At 44.2% G+C, this 10,798-nt stretch overlaps 1 protein-coding gene across 1 annotated transcript; it reads right to left on the reverse strand.

Moving 5' to 3' along the window:
• Positions 1 to 319: 319 nt before the first annotated feature.
• On the reverse strand, positions 320 to 4,953 carry TNFSF9 (TNF superfamily member 9). The gene is made up of 3 exons (XM_086936474.1): positions 4,584 to 4,953; positions 2,498 to 2,525; positions 320 to 2,063 (listed from the first exon to the last, which is right to left on the reverse strand). The coding sequence occupies exons 1-3, from the start codon at positions 4,782 to 4,784 to the stop codon at positions 1,615 to 1,617; spliced, it is 678 nt and encodes a 225-aa protein (XP_086792600.1). The 5' UTR covers positions 4,785 to 4,953; the 3' UTR covers positions 320 to 1,614.
• Positions 4,954 to 10,798: the final 5,845 nt, after the last annotated feature.

The raw sequence follows: 10,798 nt of genomic DNA on the forward strand, positions 1-10,798 counted from the left end.
CACAGGATGGGGGGCAGTGGATGATTGGGGTATAAGAGAAAAGGAGATTAGTTTCAGTACAAATGGGAAGCAAAGAAGGGGTGGTAGAGGGTCAGAGAATGCAGCAGCCAATGACGCACAGGATAATACCATCAAAGAAAAGATATATCTGAACATCAGATAACAATTGTAGGAGGGGAGAAACTCTGCTCTTGGGTGTAGCACCATAGCATGACTGAATGCAGGCAGGGCTGGACTGGCCACCGGGCGTTTTGGAATGCTGCTGAGCTGGGGACCGATTTCGTTGATAGGGACCATCAACGAAATCAGTCCCCACCACAGTGAAATCAGCCCCCAGCTCGGCAGCATTCGAAAAACGCCTGGTAGTCAGTCCGGGCCTGAATGCAGGGCACTCATATGCAATATGACCTGAGTGCAGTGCTTGCCCCAAGGGGCACTAAATACGGGCGTTGCTCGAAGTGTCCGAAAAAATTCTGAAAGGACAGTTACAGTCAATGGCAGCAGGCACTACATTACCAGCCTGGGTGTATACATCACACCCTATGCATGGGAGACTCGTGATCTTGGTTTAACAGATTCCCCTGTGCCCTTTCTCAGATGGGCTTTGATTGCAGAGAGCAACGGTGCCATAATGTCTGGGAGCTATAGGCCCAAATTCACCGAGCCAACCTAGGATTATTCTCCTAATTTCCCCTTTGTCATTGGTGTAGTCAGGGAACTCCCTGTACGTAGTGTGTATTTTATACACATACATTAGTTATGTCAGCAATATCCAACACATCTTGTAACAACAAGCTACATTTGTTCCTGCCCTGCTGAAGGAATGTTACTAAAGCTAGGAAAAAATAAACATTATTTTTATCTCCCTAGATATCTCTAGACGCGCTCATTGGGGAGCATATCCTATAAAACTAGGCAACAGACACTCAATCCACAATCAATTATACATTGTTGAGTAGTGCATCTTGACATGCCTTCCCTGATAATTTGGAAGTTCGAAAGACCCCGCGAGAGTGAACTCTAGATTTGTCATACGACCAGAGATCTAAGAAGTACAGAACCAGTTATTGGTTAACTGAGTCACATGACCAAATTGACATGTCAGAGCTGCAGTAATCCCCATTTCTCATTAGACTTCCCATTCTACCACCAGTATTCACTTCCATTTCAAGTCCCCTGGGGCAGAAAGCCTTCACTATGAAGTATAAACTGCCATACCAGGTCATACGTCCTCACCTTTGTTGTTCCCATGCAAGGCTTTCTGTGTCCCAAGCCAGGGTCCTATGTTCTGATACTTATAGGTCCCTGTGTGGCTTCCATTAGGGTCAAGAATGCATGGTTTGACAGTCTGGTCCCAAACATGACTTGTCCTTTCTGTAATAAATAAGTATAAAAAAAATCCAAGTTGTCCCAGAAAAGATTAAATATCCACCCAGTACAAGTAGTGCTCAACGGTGAATTTGGCCAACCACTTGGATAACCAGACATTTTGTTGAAGAACAATATCATGGATTGTCATTCTGCTGGAAGTAGCAGACAGCCAGTCAGTTGCCATCCACTGGCCAGAGTGTCTTGAGTGCTAGCTTCTATGAGAAGAAGAGTACATGTCTGTGTTCACAGTTTGGGAGGTCCCCATCTACTCGTTGGGAATAGTCCAATGAAATTGTTGCCTTTGTGGTCTAGTTGCCATTGGTCTTCCTGGGCGTTCACCTTCAAGATGGCAACAAGACTGTCATTCTCGGACATCTTCACCATGGTGGCCGAGAACCTGTACTGCACAGGGAGTTTCTGAGGTTGCTGTGTAGCAGGCAGACTTAGAGCTAATGTCAAAATGCTGCTTTCCTGGTTTCCATCATAGTTGTGGTAAATGAGCATGGTGACGTTGCCCTCTTCGTCACAGGCGTGCACGCATCTGACGGCCAGCTGTGCGTAGATGTAATAAACTCCCCTCTTGTTCACCTGTAGCTGGTGGTCTTCTTTGTGGTACTTGAAGTCTTCGCCATAAAGGTGTCCACCACTATGGGCGTCACTGAGCCAGGCCATCTTTCCATTCACCAAACGCACTGCAAAGACAAAGAGGTAGAAAGCCTTTTAAGTCATGGTGCCGGGTGTAATTAAATCAAACAGTGCAATGGAATGTATGTGAAATAACAGCAGGCACAGAGCTGAGAGAAAGCCCTTCGCCACCCATCACTGAGAAAAGGGACAGTTTCTAAGCTCTCATCACATAGAGCAGTGGCTCTTAACATTTTGACTTCTGTTGACCCCCACTGAATCTTTAGTGGAATTGGGGACCCTCACTGAGTCATTATTGGAAGCAGGGGACCCCCAGCCTAAACAATTTCTATTACTTGAACCTCAAACCAATACACAAAAATAGAAATAAACAAGTATATACCAAACAAATGCTAAAATATTGAAATATTTTGTTTAATTTGAAATCAAATATACAAAAAGAGGGGCAGCCCCTACCCTACTACAAAAAATATTAGCTTACCTTTTTCAGCTATAAGGTGGGCGCTGCCCTGTGGAGGGAAAAGAGACACGGTTAGATCTATGAGGCTCAGTGACATCCTTCTCTCTACTTATCATGCTCTATGTTACACTCTCTCCCCCTCTAACACGTTCTCTATGCCACATTTCCAATACCCTTATTACATTCTTTCCAATCACATTCTTTCAGTCCCTGTCGCGTCACCCATCCTCCATTACCCACTTTCTGTATCATGGTTATAGCTTACAATACTGGTATTGTTATTCCTTTCTTTACAAGATCCAAAAAAGAAACAAAAAACGTCAAAATTAGTGAGCATCAACTTACAATGTGTATACCTAATTGTATCTTTGTGTCATATTCATCCAAAAATCATTAATGCGGTTTGTTTTAAACAGTCTGCAGCGTGGAGAGGCCTAAATACAGACAATATCTCACTAGTGAACTTTCTGTGTTACTTCTCACTGCATTCAGTGCGATAATGAGCAGTAAAACCCATAGATCTAGTACTGCTTCATATGGCGAAGGTCATTTGGCCATCACTACTGCTTCAAGTCGCTAGCGACCGTCACTGTCTGTAAACTACTACACCAAGCTATGCTACTGTTTCATATTAAATGATGATTCTGTAATCCATAAAAAATTGACATTAGAATTATTGTCATTACATTCACACCCACTATTGTATCTAATATTTAAAATAGCGGGTTACCAAGCCTTTCTAGTGCGGTAGAAGTTAACTCATCGACAAAGGTTTTAGGTCATTTGAGTACTAACTCTGACTTTCACAGTTTCCTTCGATTGTCAAAATGTACCAGCCACTATACACGTTGGAAATGTATATTTGAAACACATCACATTCGACTAGTGTTTGTGGCTGTAACCGATGCACTTAAGCAACATCTCTACAATTCTAGGCGAGGAGAAAATGTTATATTTGTTGACAAACCTCCCCACGCTATTGTTGTGAAGTGCTCAATGGCAAGCTTTTACTTCAGAGGTTGATTTGCCAACATCTCCTAATTTTACTCCTGTTAAAAATCATTGATACGTAAACATTTCTCTAAGAAGACTATTTGGTAAAATTGGGTCTGTTTTGATGAACAGTCAAGTAGAGAAATGTTGTTAAAATTCGACATGTAAGTGGCCCTAACTTGGAGCAGGCGCTGTAGGGAAAGGGTAACAATGTGTGCTTCCTTTTTCTTAATTAAATAAAATCATGTACACCAGCAGAGGAAGCCTCAGATTCTAAAGTATCGTGGTACCAAAATTACAAGCTCTATCTACGAGAATTATAATATACAGCACTCGTACATATGGAGGCTGCTCTTTGGTGTTGAAATAAATGCTGGCTATTGTTACTCGGTTTATCCACCTGGGAAGGATACAATTTTGGGTGGACCCACCAGGACCAAATATTCTGTTTGCAAGCTGTGAAATCCCACCCAGAGAAAACGCCTAGAACTACAGAGATTGCTAGCAATTCTTGGGAGAACTGAGGCGAGCTCAGATTAATAATACTACGTGGCATCACACACCTCCAGTTATATTCTATTACTCTCACACTTCCTACATTGCTGTTACCTTATCTTCCTCTCACATATCTATACGTCCTAATTCTCGCAGTCTGTGACATTCCCTCTCCCTCCACCATCTCTAGCCCTCACATTCTTTCTCTGCCTATGACAATGACGTTCTCTCTCCTTGACAGATTTTCTTTTTCTCATTTTAAAAATTCACTTAGCACATTCTCTCTCATCTGACGCACATCTTGCTCTGATATCACCCTCTCTCCCCATCCTATCTCAGATTACCCCCCCCCCCCTTCGCACCATCTCACTGTCTCAACGTCTGCCTTCATGTCAGAAGTCCCCCCCCCAAACCCCTCTCCTTCTCAGAATAGCAATGGCTGTGATACATTCTCTTTGTCACGTTCTCAGACACCCTTCACAACTTCTCTTTCCAGTCACGTAATCTCTCTCTCCACCTTTCCTCTTTTCCCCCTCCCCGTTTACCCATCCCCGTGTTCGTCTCCTCCCCACCTCTCCACTATCGAAGTTTCCAACGTTAGTGTTGAATTGACACTCACCTCGGGCGCCCCCTCGTGGTGGTGGCGGTGGCAGGGCCGGTGGTGGCCCACGAACAGGTACAAGAGCCCGCAGCCGACCAGAGCCGCAGCCAGCAGGGCGATGGAAACAAAGATGCAGATGTCCAGCTTCCGGATCCGACTGGCGGAGGAAGCCCCCACACTCTCGGGGATCTGGACATGCGTGGCGCTCTCGGCAGTCATTGTCTGGCGGACAGAGGCGCGCGCGTGACACCCAAGAGCTCCTGGCGGGGTCACACGGAGATAACACCCAGGCTGCTGGCTATTGAACTTCGCCTTCTCTTCAGTCTCTGCGCTTCCGCCTCTTCCTCACAGTCCGGCTTTTACTACTCTCTTTTTTGCTCGTCACCCTCCGCCTTCTGCTATCCAACCTGCTCTTGCAATCTCCACAGCTTCCTCTTCGCAGCCCCGAGCGCTGCAGAGGGTTTTAAGCCTGCCCGTGCGGGGGAAGTTTTGTCACGAAAGCCGTTGTGGGATTTTCCAAAACTGTGGCAAGACTCGAAGAGACTCGGCGAATTGCAACTTTCCAACGTGTTACAGTTCAAAATTAGAAACAAAAACTCTGTCACGGGTGGAAAGGAATTAACACAAACATAGACGCTGAGAGACAGAGGCACAGGAATGAAAACCTAGTGTTAGGGAGGGCGGAAAGAGTCACTGAGGGGTATGAGAGGAGAATTACCAAGCAAAAACTCTAAAAAAAAAAAAACAATGTAAAGAGGGCTTTAAGTGTGCCGGGTCCTGCCCAAATTCAGCACGGGCAGTTTTAAAAAGCAGGTGCTGAGACGGGTTTCTGTCGGGTTCTCCATTTTTGCCCTCACCCTCAGGGTGAACAAATGTCTTAACTCTGCTGCAGGACCACCCTTCACTGCCTCTGATGTATCATTTTACAACTGAAGGATTTTCAGTATTCCAATCAACGAAGCCATAGTTGTTGCTTTTTTATCTTACACAGCAACAACCGTTGGAAAAGCCAATAATCCTGACTTCCTGTAGGTGTAATGTTACTTGTTGTATTGTATATCTATAAGCAATGATAGAAGCAGCAAAATACCAGTCGGGCGGCACACTATGCTAAGCATAGATTTTTACCTTGCATATTTGTAAGACACGCTCTTAATTACATCATCCACACCCCTTTGAGAAACTCCCTAGTTTTTTCATTCCAATTAAAGCCCTGCTTGAAAACAACACACAAATGAATTTGCACACAAACCTCAAGCCAGGCTTAATGAATTGGGGCATCTTTTTGTTTCAAAAAACCCAGGACTCAACTCCAATAACAAAGTCCCAAACAGAAACAACACCATCAGAGCTATTTGCGCGTAACCCCTTTTACAGCACTAGGTGCAATTTCTACCCCAAAAACTTCTGAACCAACCAGGCACATGTCTACCATTACCCACCTAAACCCAAACAACTGCTTCAAAATGGATAGCGCTTAATCTTTCCTCCAGGCTTTTACTCGTTCCCCTTCCTTCTTGGTCCCCTTTTTAGGTCTTTCTTACAGACAGCTTTTAGTTTTAGTTGTCTGTTCCCAAAGACATTGTGGACAGTACCAACACTTTGCTTTGAACCATCCCATTGTTTACAACTGGTTGACTTTCTTGTGACTCTCATGCTCTTTCAATGGTTTTCCATCCTGCTCTTGTTTTTGTCCCTCCTGTGGAACATAGTTTTTTTACTATTCTTTTTGTTTGGTGACATACGATTCTACAGCTTACATCAGCAGACTATATTTTTTCCTTTTCTTTGAGTTCTCCATGGGAGTACATGTGTTTTCTTGCTCTCTCCCCCATATGCTGCTTCCCTACTTACTCCCCACGCCATCTCTGTTACTCCCTAAACTCCCAGGTCATCTATAAAACCTCAGCAATATGAAGAGCAGACTTTATCAAGTTAGTGTTTTTTTAATCTCCTGCCTTCTACATTTTGAATGAACGCCTAGGCTTTGACACACGCAGGCAGTATGTATGATGCTGTGGGAGAGGCAGCCTGCTACACTCACTCAGACTGCCTCTGAGGAAGAAGGTTTGCTTAGAGCGACTGGATAGGAGATGTCTCAGCTGCTGGAGATCACACACAATCAATCAATCAACCGGTCAGGGGTTTTAGAGCACACTAACTCACCCGTGATGGTCTCAAGTCACTGGGGAGGGGGGATGCGAGCAGCTCCGTTGGTCAATTCAAGAGCCAGGTCTTGAGTTGAGGCCCTATTTGAACTGGTGCAGTGTCTGGCTTCTTCGGATGCGAGGGGGGAGTTTGTTCCAGGTCTTGGCTGCGAGGTAGTAGAAGGATCTGCCACCCGCTCTGGCCCTATGGATTCGGGGGACAGTGGCTAGGGCGATCTCGGCAAAGCGGAGGCTCCTGTTGGGGGTATGGAAAGAGATTCGTCCGCAGAGGTATTGGTTTCCAGTGTTATGGAGGACTTTGTAGGCTCGTGTGAGCAGTTTGAAGGTTATTCTCTTTGACGGGGAGCCATTGGTGGTCACGGAGGTGTTGGGTGATGTGGTCATGTCGTGGGTTGTTGAGGATACGTCTGGCTGCGGCATTCTGGACGGTCCGGAGTTTGCGGAGGAGTTTTTTGTTGATTCCGGCATAGAGAGCATTTCTGTAGTCCAGTCTGCTGGCAATGAGTGCATGGGTGACTTTCTTCCTGGAGTCTGGGGGAATCCTTTTGAAGGTCTTGCAGAGTATGCAGTAGGTGTTGAAGCATGTGGAGGATACAGCGTTGATCTGGCGTTTCTTGGTGAATGAAGAGTCAAGTATGATGTCAAAGTTGCGTGCGTGGTCCATTGGAGGGGGTAGGTTTCTGACGGCGGGGAGCCAACAGGTGTTGTCCCATTCAGAGGAGGTGGGGCCGAGTATGAGGAATCCTGTTTCATCTGAGTAGAGCTTCAGTCAGCTTTTGCTCATCCAGGTTACAACATCTTTCATCCCTTATTGGAAATTGTGCCTGGTGATGTTGGGTTCCTTGGTGAGGGAGAGGATGAGCTAGGTGTCGCCATCGTATGAGACTATGTTGAGTCTGTGGTTTCTGACGATGGTTGTGAAGGGAGCCATGTAGACGTTGAAGAGTTTGGAAGTGAGGGAGGACCCTTGGGGTACTCTGCATCTGATCTCTGTTGGTTTAGGGAGGAAGGGCGGGAGTCTTATTCTTTGTGTTCTGCCTGACACACACACACACAAGCAAGCATCACAAATTCAATAGGTCTCGCATTCGTTTGAGTTTAAGTGTTATGTTCCTCAATCTAGGCCTAAGTAGCAAAGCGACCTTTCAGCTACATTCGTCCTACCTTGTCATGCAAATGATTCTAACACTGATCTTTTACCTAATTACTTGCTGAATATATGTCGCTTGGTTTCCTTGAAACTAGCCTAATTTATTATGCATGAGGATTCTTAGTAAAATCCCCTGCCCATGACGTACATTACAGGATAAAACGATTTTGTACGAAAGTCATTGCTAGCTTTCATCCTAGGGTGATCAGGCTACTTTGCATACATTACATTTATTGATTTAAACTCATCTACACACTCACACTCATAACATATCAATTATGGTAGAACCCCAGAGGCTACCTCTTCTAAATAAAAGAAGGGCATCTTTACTAGTGAAGGAAAGGAGATGCTTCCACGCTGACACAGATACTGAGGTCCTGGCCTGCAGAAGCTTCAACACGCAGCGCTCTGACATCCCTTGTGGGTTGTCCAACTCAAGACCAAGACTGGGTCCTTCATTCTCCCCCATCAGGTAATGGGTTTGGCTTTTTCCTATGGGATTCATGGCTTTACACCCACATACATTCTCGGTACACTTAGGTAGCGTCAGCATTGTAGTAGTACGCCTGGTTATTGTCATGTTTATATGCCTGCATGTATTTACTGTTTCGGCACCATGGTAGAATTCTATCTGCTCTTTCCTCTGTTGGTGCTTGTAATCTCTTTTGTTAGCTTCTGTCTATTGATTGTTGCAGCACATATGTTTTATACTAGAACGACGCTGTTTCAATAAACGCTTATTGAAAACGTCCCCACCCTTTATTTTGAGTATCTCTCTGAGACTAAGCGAGCACGATCGACTGAGCGAAAAGTACTGTACTGTTTCCACGAGCCCTGAAGGATCAAGGGTTGTCATGTTTGATGGTTGCCAGAAACTATTCGCTCCTTGGTAATGTGAGGGGGCTTATGGTGTCACTGTGAGTTAGCTGGTCTATAGGCCGACATATCCTGCGGGGGTGTCCGGAATCAGTCTTGACACTAATCCCTTAGTTTATGTTGCCCAACAAACGTGCAGATCCTATGTATTTTTAGGAACTACACAACAGAAGTTATCAGCATGAAAAAGGCCAATTCTTTTTACCGACCAATGTTGCAGTGCTATATGTGGCCAAAAGAGGTCCCATAGTACTGCAACATGGCTAGGTAAAAACACATTTGTAAGAAACTGGCTCTATATATACTGCAACAAAGTGAGGTACAATGTGTATAGAGTCCAAGAGTCCCCAGAGGTAGGCAGAGGTTAAAGTGAGATAGAACCTTACTCTCCAAAGTGGTACCTTGGTCGAGCCGTAAGGCAGTATCAGAGGACAGTATAGAGCCTTTGATGTACACACTCAGTCAGCAAATGAATTCACACACTCAAGAACTGAACTCTAGGCCAATTGTTTTTGTATTAGTATTAAGTAAGCTTTATTCGATTTTTCAAGTAAAATCATAAAAGCACTACAAAAACATTTATACATACAACGTTTAAAAGTATCGTATTCATAATCGATACAAAATAGACGCTTACTTAATCATTGAAAATATTTCATAAAAAACAGAATAAAAACCGTAAAATACAAACATTTCATTAGTGGCAAACGACAATGGACCACAAGAAGAAAATTTAACACAAAGATTTTCTATACATTATTACCATTTTTAAAAAACATGAGACGGCGTAAATGATATGATCTCCTTCTAACTGTAACATTTTTTGATATGCTGGTCTACATTTTCGTAACCCCCATCGTTTTAATAACGGCATCAAGAATTGTTTCCTGGGGTTCGTATATAGTTTGCAAAAAAACATGATATGAATGTTAGATTGCACCAAGATATTATCACAAGAGCATATTAATTTGTTAGAGGACCAATCATTAACATTAGGTAGGGTAACCATGCAAAAAAAGATGCCCAGACGCAAGCGAGTCAACAACATTCGAAGGTATGGGCTCTGTACCAGAACGAGGTAAGTTTGCAAACCCTCAGTTGGTGTGATTTCCTGGTAATTTAATACTGTGCGCCTTGATTTTTTGCTGTTCCATCTAACAGTTTCTAGATGGATGGTTATCATTTTTTCCAGAGCTGATCTTGAGAGTCCATCCAGGGTTCTAGGGTTATCAAAGTACTCTGGGTGGCCCAGATCAGTAAGCGTGGATCTCACATAAGATAACCATTTAACATTAGCTGCCCCATCTAAGGCTAGACAGTCTTCGATAAGGTCTCTATTGAAACTGGCTTCGTGTGTAACCCACACTTTATGCCAAAGCAAAATGGGGGACATCTTAATGATGTCATTGAGATATGTAACTCCTACCTCGATATGTGACATGTACGTGGAGGTACTTTTGGCTACTCCCAGGAGGTAGCAAATGAATTGGTTTTTGCAGCTCTGTAGGGAGTGGTCTTTCTCAATACCCCATATGCCAGCGCCATAGGTAGCCGTGGAGAGGCATTTAGCCCGATAAATCTGAATCAGCTCCTTAATAGGCTTACCGCCAGTTCTATTGGAAAAAACACGCAAGGCGCCTATTGTGCCGCTATAGGCCAGCTTCCTAGTGGCTATCGCTGCCTGCCAAATGCCAATGACACCGTCTATCAAACAAAACGCCTAGATAACAGAATTTATCTGTGATTGCAATTTTTTGTTTATCTAGGAATATGGTACAAGGAACTCTATTGATCTTCCGGGTACAGGGCATCGTGAATGTTTTCGAGATGTTGACTCTGAGGCCTCTATCCCTCATATCACACGCGAAATTAGTTACCGCCCTTTGTAAACCAACTTTGGTCTGAGACATTATAGCCGCATCGTCGGCATATAGTAAAATTGGAACCGGTGAGCCCTTAACAGTTGGATAATCATTAGGTAGGGTTGAAAGGTGCTGTCCGATTGAATTAATATAGTATGTGAAAAGCAGCGGGGCCAG

Source organism: Lissotriton vulgaris, chromosome 1_1 (genome assembly GCF_964263255.1).
Source record: "Lissotriton vulgaris chromosome 1_1, aLisVul1.2, whole genome shotgun sequence".
Taxonomy (NCBI): domain Eukaryota; kingdom Metazoa; phylum Chordata; class Amphibia; order Caudata; family Salamandridae; genus Lissotriton; species Lissotriton vulgaris.

Coding starts and splice junctions, on each gene's coding strand:
- TNFSF9 (XM_086936474.1), bottom strand. CDS start 4,784: ATGACTGCCGAGAGCGCCACGCATGTCCAGATCCCCGAGAGTGTGGGG. Junction 2,526..4,583: donor ACCACGAGGGGGCGCCCGAG/GTGAGTGTCAAT, acceptor TTCCCTCCACAG/GGCAGCGCCCACCTTATAGC. Junction 2,064..2,497: donor CCACCTTATAGCTGAAAAAG/GTAAGCTAATAT, acceptor TTGTCTTTGCAG/TGCGTTTGGTGAATGGAAAG.